The sequence below is a fragment of the Artemia franciscana genome, chromosome 2 (assembly GCF_032884065.1).
Source record: "Artemia franciscana chromosome 2, ASM3288406v1, whole genome shotgun sequence".
Taxonomy (NCBI): Eukaryota; Metazoa; Arthropoda; class Branchiopoda; order Anostraca; family Artemiidae; genus Artemia; species Artemia franciscana.
Genome location: NC_088864.1, coordinates 59,708,693 through 59,722,916, shown reverse-complemented (window position 1 = coordinate 59,722,916; position 14,224 = coordinate 59,708,693). Strand labels below are relative to the sequence as shown.

Genomic DNA, 14,224 nt, shown 5'->3' with positions numbered 1-14,224 from the left:
TTTTTACTTAGTTTCTGATCGTTTTTAAATAATACTGAATATCCAGCGCACCTTCATAGAAGTTATCTTCCCCATGAAAAATTCCTCCATGGAAAGATCCTTCCACGTAACCTAATCCCTCCGACCCCCCCCCCCCCCAACCAAAAAAACCTGAGAACGTCTGTATACTTAGCAATAACCAATACTATACATAAACAATGGGCAAGGTTCATAACATGCAGCCCTTCCCCCGGGGAGTGTGGGGGATTAAGTCGTCCTCAAAGACATAGTTATTAGATATTTCGACTATGTTGAACAAAATGGCTATCCCAAAATTTTGATCAGGTGACTTTGGGAAAAAATGAGCGTGGGAGTGGACCTAGGTGCCTTCCAATGTTTTGGTCACTTAAAAAGGGCACTAGAACTTTTAATGTCCTTTGAATGAGCCCTCAATCACGAAATTCTAGGGTCACTGGGTCACCCCTGAAAAAAAAAACAAAAAAAAACAATAAAAACAAACACGCATCCGTGATCTTTCTTCTGGCAAAAAATAGAAATTCCATATTTATGCAGAGAGGATCTTGAAACCTCTACAGTGGGGTTCTATGACACGCTGAATCTGATGGTGTAATTTTCAAGATTCTATAACTTTTAAGGGGATTTTGCCCTTTTTTTCGAAAACAAGGAAAATTTTCTCCGGCTCATAACTTTTGATGAGTAAGATTAAACTTAATGAAACTCATATATTTAATAATCATCATAAAAATGCGATTCTTTTGATGTATCTACTGGTGTCAAAACATCCATTTTTTAGAATTTCGGTTACTACTGAGCCGGGTCACTCCTTACTTACAGTTCGTTACCACGAACTCTTTATTTTTTAGGAGAAAGGATGCTAGTGATATTCGGTGTTTTTTCCACTTCTGTAAATTCCTTCTTTATCTTCTTGGTATAGGAATCAAAAGATAGTAACTAAAAACCACCTTCCAGATATAACTGAGAAGCTGACTGGTTTACATGAAAAACTTTCGGAAACAGCGTATCGGCATTTGTCGCCTCCGTTTCTTTTATTGGTTTTGTTATTTAATCTTATTGTTGATTATCGTTTTCGTTCTATGTTCGTTGTTGTTGTCTTTTTTCCAAACTGTTTACTTCACTATTCTTATTATAAATAATATATTATTATAAAGAAAACCCGAGAATATTAATCATAGTGTGCTCCAGTAGTTTTAAACTTATACTTAATTGGCTAATAAAGAATAAAACTCAGTTTTTATTGCTTGTAACTCCAATCGTCAATTGTCAGCTTGATTAAAATTGTTGAAAAAACAGTATTATAAACGCAAATTGGTTTGATACATCTTTATTTTTGTTACGTATTTTATTTTATGTCTTATTTTTTATATTTATTTTATGTTTTATTTTATTATATTCAGTTTATTTTATGTCTACGTATTTTGGTTTTATCTTAATTTTATCTGTCAAGCGAGCCATATTTTATTCTTTAAGTCTAGCTGCAGTTAATCTGGGAACTTGGATTCTAAAGATAGCGTTACTTATGTTTGTGATGACTGACGATAAAGAAATTCAATGCATTTAGTATTTCTATTTTCACCGATTTTTAAAATTGCTCATGAATTCTAAATAATTCTCCTGACAATAAAAAGATGATACCATACTATTTTCTGTAGAAAACCAATGTCTCCAGCGTTGAAAACAATCTAAAACCTCTAACAATCTAAACCTCTTTCTAAGTTGAAACAATCTAAACCTCTGTCTAACATGGCTGAGCTTTAACACATTTTTAGAAAAGAAAAGTAGAATGGGGTTATTCCACTACAATTATTTTAAAAAATCTTAAAACAAAAGTTTTGAGCAAAGGAACAAATTTGGGACAAACCATAGCTGTTACTAAATTGTGCTTCGTTGAGAATTAAAATATCTTAATTGAAAAATTTTAACACACAAGAAAACGGATTTTATTTAAATTAGAAAAAAGCCAAATTTTTTGAATCAAATTGCTACATAATTTGACAAAATTATTCGTTGAACGATTGATAAAGTTAAATACCAACAAATAAACCAACTTATGCGACAAAAAAATATTGTACAAAATTACCAAAAAGCGAATAAAACTAATCTAGCTATAGAGATCTGCTCGTATTTCTCTTTAATTGGCTTAACAAGGCGATTCAGTCAACAAATTGATAAATATCTCAATTGATAAATTCTCTCCTTCTACTTGATTTGGGTGGATGGATGAGAATCAATATGTGTATTTGTGCGTTGTTGTTTGTGAGGATCTCATAAAAAGGAATTTCTTTTCATTTTTTTTTTTTAAATTGCGCTTTGGGTTTTTAAGCATGCGTTCGTGCATAGGTCATTGTATTGCACAGACATTGAAGATTGCGCATTATTTACACCCGCAGTTAAAATAAAAGAAAAAGAAAAAAAGATTCATCCTAAAAAGTACTTTTTATAACACCTGCAATCATTGCATTGAGCAAATAGTTTAAAATTATCAAAAATTTAAATTATAATAATTACAAATAAATTAAAATGACTATAAATAAATTATAATTAAAAAATTTAAAAATAATTAAAAATTATATTGAGCAAATATGTTTATGCAGTTACCCAGTGTCTATAGAGTATTGTATGTTTCTGCACTGTCTATATTCCCAGACACGGTTTATAAGAGTTCATTGTTGATTTTTTTTTTTGACATTTTTGTTTTATGATCAAACATATATGTGTATTACCAAAAGGATAATAAATGGCATAACTTACATTCGAGATGGCTGATAGAAAGGAGTTCCAATGCACTTCAATTACTTCAAGCGTGATATAGTACTCCAAATTTTGAACAAAACTTAACATTCTCTGTCGTAACGCAAAGGCAGCAGTGTATGCTTGTGATGTTGACTGAGAAAAATTTCTTACGAACTTATTCACCACCCAGACTCTAGGACGAATACATATTGTCAAATAGATAATTTCAATAAGTTAAATATATTAAATGATAACAAATTACTACTGCTACTAATAACTTACTGGTGCACCAAGCCGCCTGAGGCCAACACAGCTACGCACGCTCCTCTCCACCAATATTTAAATAAATCCTTACGAACTTATTCGCCGTCCAAACTCTAGGATGAATAGGTTAATCTACCGTTGTCTTATGGATAATTCCAATATATCCATAAAAATTAAATTCATATAGTACTTAAATAAATCCAACAAACTTACTCTGACTCCAGAACGAGGAGATAAACACATTAGTGTCTAATGGATAATTTTATAAAATAAATAATCAACTCACACAATACTTAAATAAATCCTTATGAGCTTAATCAACACCCAGATTTTGGGAAGAACAGGTAGAGAGAGAGGAGAGAAAGGAGAGAGAGAGAGAGACAGAGAGAGAGAGAGAGAGAGAGAGAGAGAGAGAGAGAGAGAGAGAGAGAGAGAGAGAGAGAGAGAGAGAGAGAGAGAGAGAGAGAGAGAGAGAGAGAGAGTGAGAAAGGTTTATTTAAACAACAATCAGAGCTCAAATGGCTAATTTGATGTTAAACTACAAAACTTGTTATTATGCACTATTATATAATGATTTAAAAAAAAGACGAAAGAGTTTTGGCAGCGGTTTGTCTAAGCACACACAGAAACAAGTTTTAGCTTCTGCCTCGTATGGTTGACTGTCGTTCTGGATGTAAAATGTCACAGTGAGAATGGTTAGACAGCAGCATTTTGCCAAACCTCAAGATAAGGTCACCCAAACGGAGTTTCAAACTTTGGAGCTCAAGGGTTGCTATGGCATTGTGGTAGGAAATGTCTCTATTACTCAGGATGGTCCTGGTTGCTCGTTTTTGGACTGACTCCAGTTCCTGCAATAGATAGGCAGTTCTTAATACTGACGGGCCCCAAACGGGACAGGCGTATTCAAGTATGGAGCGTACGTAGCACAGGTATGCCCGAAGAAGACTGTCTGCGTTGCACCCAAAGGACGTACTTTTGAAAGGGTTTGCAGAGATGCGTTAGCTTTACAGGTTACACTATTAAAATTGGTAGTACAGGGGCATGAGAGAAAATGACACCTAGTATTTTCCACTCACTCACAACAGGGAAAGGAACTTCAGGGGGGATGAAGTCTCCCTCTAGCGGGTTCAGTCTAAGTATTTTTGACTTAGGAGAGCCAATATTCAATTTCGTTTCGGAGCTAGTGAACTTAGTAGATCGAAAGTGATTTCGGGGAATTGCTTGGTGAGGACATTGTTATGAAGAAGACAGGCGAGTAAGAGCGACAAACCGTCGACAAATTTGCATTTGTCGTTATGTTCTACCAGCAAGTAGTTGGTGATAGCAAGAAACGTTATTCCTGCCAGTTTTGTCCATTGTGGGGCACCGCAGATTATTTTACTCCACTTTGAGTCACAGTCCCCTTCGTGCAAAGCAAACATTTTTTGCTGTCTTTCAGACAGAAAATCGAGCACAATGACTAGTGTTTGACGTTTAGCACCCATTCGTTTCAGGTTTTGACAGGCCACTAGGCATGATAGGAGATCAAAAGCTTTGCGAAAGTCGATGGATCCTAGGTCGACAAAACAGCCTTGCTTTTCAAGCCAATTTAGGATCTGATCGAACATTCTGACTAGGTATATAGACGTCCCACATTTTGGAAGTCCACCATATTGGTATTTGTCGATAGTCTCAGTTACTTGCTCAAGTAGTCACTGCAAGATGAACGATTCTGTTTTTTTTGCTAGGCATATCGTTAGGGAGATTGGTCTTAAATCATCACACGACTTGGACGGGTTTACTTTGAGAGTTGCACGGATGTCGGTCTTTTTGGGAAAGGAAAAAGGAGAGACTTTTGTCTTCGCTTTCCTGATTTCACGATACACATCAAAGTCACTGACTGCTATTGTGCCATCGTCGAGGCAATCATCAGGAAGCGAGGCTTTCTCCTAGGGGGGGGGGGGGGTAACGGCAGGAAGTGGTACAAATGGTGGTGAGAAATTCATTAACGTCACCTGACTCCAGTATTCGCCCATTATCGTCAGATATCTTGACACTGGTTTTTGAAAAATTTCCACTCATCGCTTTGACCAAGCGGTGTCACTTTGCAAGTTCAGCGTTGAGCAGGGGGTCAACTTTTTCGCGACCATGCTTGCGTTTTGTATTTCTAATCATATTAACTATCAGGTTTCTTTTGGTCCATCCTTGATTTCCCTTGCCGCTCTAGTAAAGGCAGCTGCGTTCAGGGATCAGGGCCTTAATAGTGGGCGTAACCCATGGCTTGTCGTATTCACTTTTAACCACAATCTTTGTTGGAAATATCTCGAGGTGCTTGGAATACAATTTTCCACTGAAAGCGCACACCCTTTGCTCAAGAGAAACGTCCAATGAAACCTCTGGGAAGTTATATTCGGCAACCCAGTGGCCATACTCATAGATTGCAGTCAGTTATTGGTTTAGTAGCGATCCATGACAGCTTGGGTTTTCTCACAGAACTCTTGGCTTTCAGAAACAGGGCGTAGTTATCAGATAAGCCACCTGGTTTAAGCGATGTCGGGGGATGGTATAGGTCCTCAGTGTTTGTAAGTATCAGACCGGGGGTACTGTCAGACGAGTGAGAGGGAATGTTCACAATCTTATCAAGAGAAAGACTGGAGGCTAGCCAGGCTTTCTTTGTCTGGTTAGAATAACCATTAATTATAAAAGCAGGACTGCTATATCGACTTCTAAGTATATCAACCGTTGTTTGGAGGTAGAAAACTAGGTCACGCCTGTTTTGTGCGCTTTCAGGGTAATATACAGATGCTGTTATCACGCATGGAAAACGACGAGACAAGCCCGCGATTTTGCACATTACCCATACAACCTCATGATGTGGATTTGTGAGTTCAGGTAGTAGTTTACACGGAATGTCTTTCAGCACATAGATTCCTACACCATCACTGAGCCTGTTGTCACATCGGCTATTTCGAGTACTTAGATGTGAGTTGTATTCAGCAATCCGTCCTGTAGCCTCATCGAGGTTCCAAATTTCCGTCACAGTAGCAACAGCTATGTTGCTGGTAAGGAGCAGGACTTCGAAGTCTTCCATCTTGTTAAAAAGTGATCGACAGTTAGCCAAGAGGACATTAGGCATGGTGGGCCTGTGGGACACTTTCAGCTTAGGAACGGGCGGGCTGTCCTGGATGGGGCACACGGGGGTTTCGTCAAATCTCTTCAGACTCGGTATTTTAGGTGTTTTGGATATCTTGGTTTTCACCCGGTTTCAATCAAACACTTGTTTTGGCGAAAAAATTGTCACGGTTTGTCACTAGTACCGAAATAGCGCACCCCGTACGCCTTCTTTCATTTTTCCCTGCCTGGCATCCACGTCTCCTTCGTGTTGGTTTGTTTCCACAGGTGAACAATGCACCATCTGTGACTTCTCGCAGTAAGTGCAATGTACTTAGCGTAGTCCAGATAGATGGCGCCAAAACGGTGGAAAGAAAACGCAACTTTATTAAGTCGGTTTTTGGCACAGCGACGGCTTCGACAGGAGCGATTCTGGTATTCAAAAATATAGTGAAAAAAGCTGCGTAAGTGAATATCATTTTTATCATGAACAACCAACTTTTGCGCACAAATATAAAGCTAAACTGTGGCAAGATGTTTTGCTAGCCAGACGACACGCAAACAACCAAAGGTTTTCGTAATTAAGGCTCTAAAGTGCGATCAACCAAAGGGTACGCGGAATGCTCCCGACTCACCAAAATATTGCCATGCCCCACTGGTAGGGCCTGTGTCCACGTTGGGAATCACGGCTCTAGGATTATTAAGGTACCAAGTTGGCTACCTTACTGTTCTTGGCTGTGACCAACTACATTCTGGTTGACTTTGATGAACGCTTTAAATACGTCGGTGATTTATTCGCATTGCTCAGATTTTTCGTGGACAAATCCCAAGCAATACCCTAGTTCCAAGGTGAATTGAAAGACAGTTTCAGTGATGAGTGCAATAATAATGGACTTCAAACTAACGTCGCTAAAACAGAAGTGATGCGTTTTAATCCTCTTAATAGGGACGGAGCTTGTCCTGAACCCCGATTCCTTACCATTTCAGCTACCTTGTTTCTAACCTTGGGAAAAAGGGCAACTATGCTTTGCGATACTGACTACAATTCAACGACTAGGTTTCCCAGTGAATCAGTTACGACTAGCGTATATCTACTATATATGCCCCTTGCTAGAAAACGCGTGCCCTGTTTGGGGACCAATGGTGCCCAACATTGACTACTTAAGTGACAATCTTGAGGCTGTTCAAAACAGGTGACAACAAACATACTGGGCCCCAAATATGACGCCTATGAAATTAAAACGTTGGAAATACCAACACTGAGAGAACGGAGATTCCATATCATGTACCAATTTAGACAGTCGCTCCGCTAGTGAAAAACATAGTAAGTTGTTGTCTTCTCTTATTGCCCCCAAAGCCAATACTCAACACACTAACAAATTCGAGCCAACAAGATGCAGAACGAATCGATTCAGGAATTCTTTTATTCCATTTTATACCATTTTATTCCATTTATGCCATTTTATTGCGTAATTAATCATGCTTAGCTTTTTTTCTGTGTCGTAAGAGGTAGTGTAATTTAGTTGAGGCTTTTGCCAATACTATGAAAGCTGTTTTAAATAAATAAATCTTGAAATAGGTAAATCTGTCGTTTCCAAATGGACAATTCCAATTCCAATATATACAGAATCATTATATGTAATCTTCAAATCAATCCTTACTATAGCAACAAAGGTAAAACACAGGTAAAAGAAGATAAATATAGATAAATATACATAAAGATAGTATGGCTAAAAATGGGTTACAATAAGAACTTAGAAATTTAGGTAAAGTAAGGTAATATATATATATATATATATATATATATATATATATATATATATATATATATATATATATATATATATATATGTATATAGACAATCTGAATAAAGATACATAGATAAAGAAACAAGAGGGTAAAAGTATAGATAAAAGAAAAAAAAATCCTACGATACAAATTTATTGTATAAACAGGTTGATATTTACCCGATGGTTTCATTCAATTCTACGCGGGTGATGAACAGGAACCACCCCACCCGGGAAAGAACTACTATCTTTTGCCGTACATCTAATAATAATTTAATTTAAAATTGTGTAATCCATACCGACTTTTGTTTTTTCAAGCATTCTATTAAAATGAAGTGCTAAAAGAGATAAATACATGGACAAAGATAACTACATAGAGATAGAGAGATACAATATATAAGGATTGCATAATACAAAGATAAATATACATAAGGAGAAAGAACAAAGCAGAAATTTTGAGTTTCTTGATTATTCTCAGGTTGTGATAGGGGAAGCAATATATTCCGAGAAGGGAGGAACACGAGCACGGATCTGAAAAAGAAAAAAAGGACGATTTACACTAAAATTAATTAGACGTTATAGTAAGATAATAAAATCTCTACTTTTTTGGGGAAGGAGGCCAACACAGCTACGCACGCTCCTCTTCCATCCCAATATATTCAACGCCTCCCTCTTTACACCCTCCCAAGAAGTTTATATTTCCTTAAAATCTTTCTTTATGACATCATTCCAACCCAGACGAGGACAACCTGCTTTCCGTTTAGCCCTAGACGGTTGGCCAAAAATGACAATCTTCGGCAATCTGTCATCCTTCATCCGCAGAACGGGCCGTAGCCATCTCAACCTTTCTTTCGTTATAGCCCTAGAAAGCGGGATTGAAACACATTTTTGGTACATCCTACTGTTTGGAATGTGGCCATCCCGAGGGGAAGTGATACAGTTACTGTGACCATCCAGCTTTATAAGAATCGGAGAGCACAGGCTTGAGGCATCACAACTCTCTATGTGTATACCTTGTTACTCTTTCCCGCACATATTTTATTTCGTGATGACTATGATTGTGAATACTTCATTCCACTTCGAAGAGAATTCAGAAATTTTGATCTATATAAACAGGGAGAATTTTGGTCATTTCGAGAATTTTGGTCACTTTGGGAATTTTGGTCATATCCAATTGAAAAGCAATTCTTTACCTGCAAAGCAGTGTTTCGACATATTTGATGAAGAATAAATGTCTAAATATCATTTGGTAGCACATGATAGCACTTCTGTTCAGAATCAAAGAAACTGGCCACTCCACTGAATAATTGAAAGTAAAAGACTGAAATCCAGTCAACGTTAAACGATCCACTGGATTATGCTGATAAACTGAAAACAAAGAAAATCTACATATTAAACAAAAGTGAAAAATATAGAAATGGAAACGAAAACACAAAATGTAATTTATCTTAGTTTTATAATGCTTAGTAATTTTCAAAATTTGAAATTGACGACAAAGTTTGTAATATCATATTTTTTTCTATATTTATTTTTATTACATTTTTGCAATAAAAATGTCGCTTGTTCCTCTTCTTTTCCTCTCTTCTTCTTCTTTTGTTTTTTTTTTATTTTGTGAGAGTATTACTTAACACTATGGACTTTAATTTACATTTTTATTTCATTATTCTAGGTTAAACCAGCTGCGTTTAGACACAAAAAGGATACGGTTGCCTTTTCTTCCGAGTTTTTCCCAATTTTTTTTCCCCCTTTTTCCTCATATATGAAATTGTGAAATTTTTCACAAAGGCATTGGAAAACCTATCAGTTTCACGGAAAAAAAAACCTTAGTTAGATATACAATAAAAGTTAGTTAGTTAGTAAGCATATAACCGCTCAACAGTCAGATATTTGCTCATAAGCAAAATACGAAAAATAACAAACAATGAAAGTACATAATTCATTATTCGCCCTCGAAAAAGGACTATGGCCGAGAATAAAGGGAGAAAGAGAAAAAAAGAACAAGAGAAAAAAAAACACGCAAACACAAAAAAGTAAATGACATTAGAGAAAAGCACAACCACTAAAATGAAAACTGACAAGCAGCCGTCCTTCGCTGACTACCCATCGAAAACCGGAAGGAAAGAAGAAAGAAAGAAAAGCAACAAAAACATGAGAAAAAAGTGCAAAGACTAAAAAGGAAACGGATAATCAGCCACCCTTCGCTGACTACCCGTCGAAAACTAGAACGAAGAAAGAAAGAAAGAAGAGCAACAAAGACACGAGAGAAAAGCACAACCACTAAAAAGGAAACACACAATCAGCCACTCCTCACTGACTACCCGTCGAAAACCAGAACGAAGGAAGAAAGAAAGAAAAGGAACAAAAACACGAGAGAAAAAGGCAAAAAGGAAACTGAAAAGCAGCCGTCCTTAAATGTCTACGTTCCAAACAGCAAAAAACAGGAGAAAAAAAGCAAACACGAAAAAGACAAGAGCTAAGAGCTCATATGGCACTTGTGACGAGGCGAGAAGAGCTAAAAGCCAAGAAATCATATGGTATGAGCTCTAACAAAATTGTAAGAATCAATAGATTTAAAAAGGAAATTAAGAGGCTTAATGCCGGTCAGTATTTAAAATAAGAGCTCTGAGTCACGATGTCCTTCTAAATATCAAAATTCATTAAGATCCGATCACCCACTCGTAAGTTATAAATACCTAATGTTTTCTAATTTTTCCTCTCCCTTTAGCCTCCCAGATGGTCGAATCTGGGAAAACGACTTTATCAAGTCAAATTGTGCAGCTCCCTGACACGCCTACCAATTTTCATCGTCCCAGCACGTCCAGAAGCACCAAACTCGCCAAATCACTGAACCCCTCCCCCCAACTCCCCCAAAAAGAGCGAATCCAGTACCGACTCTGTCAATCACGTATCAAGGACATTTGTTTATTCTATCCACCAAGCTTCATCCCGATTCCTCCACTCCAAGTGTTTTTCTAAGATTTCCTCCTCCAACTCCCCCCAATGTCAAAAGATCTGGTCGGGATTGAAATAAGAGCTCTGAGACATTAATTCCTTCTAAAAATCAAATTTCATTAAGATCCGATCATCTATTCTTAAGATAAAAAGGCCCCAATTTTCACGTTTTCCAAGAATTCCGGTTTCCCCCCTCCAACTCCCTCCAATGTCACAGGATCTAGTCGGAATTTAAAATTAGAACTTTAAAGCACAAGATCCTTCTAAATATTAAATTTCATTAAGATGTGGTCACCCTTTCGTAAGTTACAATAACCTCAATTTTCAAAATTACCCCCCCCCCCAATTCCACCAAAGAGAGCAGATCCGGTCCGGTCATGTCAGTCACGTATCTTAGACAGGTTTCTATTCTTCCCATCCAGTTTCAACCTGATCTCACCGCTTTAAGTATTTTCTGAGATTTCAAGTCCCCCAAACTGCCCCCCCCCCCAAATACGCTTGATCCGGTTGAGATTTAAAATAAGAGATCTGAGTTACGAGGTCCTTCCAAATATGAAGTTTCATGAAGATCCGATCACTCCTTCGTAAGTAAAAATACGTCATTTTTTCTTATTTTTCAGAATTAACCCCCCCTCCAATAGAGCGGATCCTTTCCAATTATGTAAATCACGTATGTAAGACTTCTGCTTATTTTTCCCACCAAGTTTCATCCCGATCCCTCCAATCTAAGCGTTTTCCATGATTTTAGGTTCCCCCACCCCAAACTTCCCCCAATGTCACCGGATCCGGTCAGGATTTAAAATAAGAGCTTTGAGACACGATCACCCGTTCGTAAGTTAAAAATACCTCATTTTTTCTAATTTTTCAGAATTAACCCCTCCCCCAACTACCCCAAAGAGAGCGGATCCGTTCCGTTTATGTCAATCATGTATCTAGGACTTGTGATTATTTTTCCCACCAAGTTTCATCCCGATCCCTCCACTCTAAGTGTTTTCCAAGTTTTAGGTTTCCCCCTCCCAACTCCCCCCCCCAATGTCACCAGATCCGGTCGGGATTTAAAATAAGAGCTCTAAGACACGATATCCTTCTAAACATCAAATTTCATTGAGATCAGATTACCCGTTCATAAGTTAAAAATACCTCATTTTTTCTAATTTTTCAGAATTACCCCCCCCCCCAAACTACCCCAAAGAGAGCGGATCAGTTCCGATTATGTCAATCATGTATCTGGGACTTGTGCTTATTTTTCCCATCAAGTTTCATCCCGATCCCTCCACTCTAAGTGTTTTCCAAGATTTTAGGTCCCCCCCTCCAACTCCCCCAATGTCATCAGATCCGATCAGGATTTAAAATGAGAGCTCTGAGACACAATATCATTCCAAACATCAAATTTCGTTAAGATCCCATCACCCGCTCATAAGTTAAAAATACTTCATTTTTTCTATTTTTTCCGAATTAACCGGCCCCCCACTCCCCCCCGGATGGTCAAATCGGGAAAACGACTATTTCTAATTTAATCTGGTCCGGTCCCTGATACGCTTGCCAAATTTCATCGTCCTAGCTTACCTGGAAGTGCCTAAAGTAGCAAAACCGGGACCGACAGACAGACAGACAGACCGACAGAATCTGCAATTGCTATATGTTACTTGGTTAATACCAAGTGCCATAAAAATGACAAGCAGCCGTCCTTCACAGACTATCCAGCTAGAACCCGAATGAAGAGAGACAGAGTGAAAAGCAACAAAAAAACAGGATAAAAAAAACAAACACTAAAAAGGAAACTGACAAGCAGCCGTCCTTCGCTGTGTACCCGCCGAAGATCAGAATGGAGGGAGAAAGTGAGCAAAACAGCAAAAAACAAGAGAAAAAAAAACACAGACACGAAAAAGAAAAATGACAAGCAGCCGTCCTTCACAGAGTACCTGGCGAAAACCCGAATGAAGGGAGACAGAGTGAAAAGCAAAAAAAAAAAAAAAAAAAAAAAAAAAACAGGAGGAAAAATCATAAACACTAAAAAAGAAACTGACAAGCCGTCGTCCTTCGCTGACTACCCGTCGAAAACTAGAACGAACGAAGAAAGAGAGAAAAGCAACAAAAAGGAGAGAAAAGCGCAAAGACGAAAAAGGAAACTGACAAGCAGCCATTCCTTACTGTCTACCCGCCGAAAATAAGAATGAAGGGAGAAAGAGAGAAAAGCAACCACAAAAAACAGGAGAAAAAATACTAAAAAGGAAAATGATAAGCAGCTGTCTTTCAATGACTACCCGCCGAAAACCATAATGAAGGGAGAAAGAGAGAAAAAAAAAAACGCAATAAAACAAGAAATAAACACAAACAATAAAAAAAAGAGGTCCCTTTGAAAACCAAGCCTAAGCTAAGTGCCATGTACAATAGCACAATATAAATCACAATTCAGCTAACTCTCAAAGCAAACATAACTTTCATAGAAATCAATCTGATTTCTCAGAAGCTATGCTGCTGCTTTTTAATAAAAAAAAATAATTAATAATCGATTTTTGTAGAAAAAATACAATTTCTGTTTCCCCTCTCTGCTCACTCGCATATTTCCGTAAACCTAAAAAAACAATAAAATCCCCCACCAACTTCTGAATTAAAACCACTTATTAAGACAGTGTCATGAGCTGTAAGACTAAATGCTTCAACCTTAGCTCCGGATTGTAGCAGTGTATTGCACTAGATTAAATCTTACATTTATATAGTTCTACTACTGAAGGAATATTTTGACCTTGCTATCTGTGGGATCTTGAGCTATAAGGCCGCTTGTGAAATTGTCAATTATTTTAGAAGGAACTTAGAACCAATATAAAATGTGGTAATAACTTCGAGTGGCCAGAGGGCTGAATGAGTTCTGGAGTAACTACTTTATGTAACCAAGTTGTTTATTACTTTCCAGGTTTTCCTCAAATCTTTGAAAAATAGAAAGAGTGAAAAATGGCCTGCAAAAAAGGGGGGTGACGCACGTGCCATTTAACTGAGTCGAAAAAAGAAAGAAAAGTGGGCTATAAGGATTATATAAATTTCTTTTTTCAAAAGAAAACATAGATACAGTTTTTAGGAAGAGTATTAAGTTTTATGTTACAGAAAAAGTTTGTGGAGGTCTAAAACTTAATCAAAGCATACTATGTATGTCCAGATTTTACAAGGGCGTAAATTACTGAAAACCTTTGAAAAATACCTTTCAATATGTAAGCCGTAAGTAAAAATATAGATTCACAAAAGAAAAAACAAAATTATTAAAGATATTCTTTTTTACCAATAAAAAGACAATTTCAATCAAAGTCAAACATAAATTAGTCTTAGGAACTCTTTGAAAAAAAAGTTTTAAAAAAAAAGACAAGAGCTACATTCAACCAAAAAC

At 37.3% G+C, this 14,224-nt stretch overlaps 1 protein-coding gene across 3 annotated transcripts in view; it reads right to left on the bottom strand.

Moving 5' to 3' along the window:
* The window catches only part of LOC136043862 (gamma-tubulin complex component 2-like), a 92,791-nt gene that overhangs the window by 24,908 nt on the left and 53,659 nt on the right, over positions 1-14,224 (bottom strand). For all 3 annotated transcript variants that reach the window (XM_065728815.1, XM_065728813.1, XM_065728814.1), the window contains exons 10-11: positions 9,087-9,261; positions 2,770-2,944 (exon numbers count right to left, since the gene is read on the bottom strand). In XM_065728815.1, the coding sequence (XP_065584887.1) occupies positions 2,770-2,944; positions 9,087-9,261 (350 nt within the window). The remainder of the gene's footprint in view (positions 1-2,769; positions 2,945-9,086; positions 9,262-14,224) is intronic.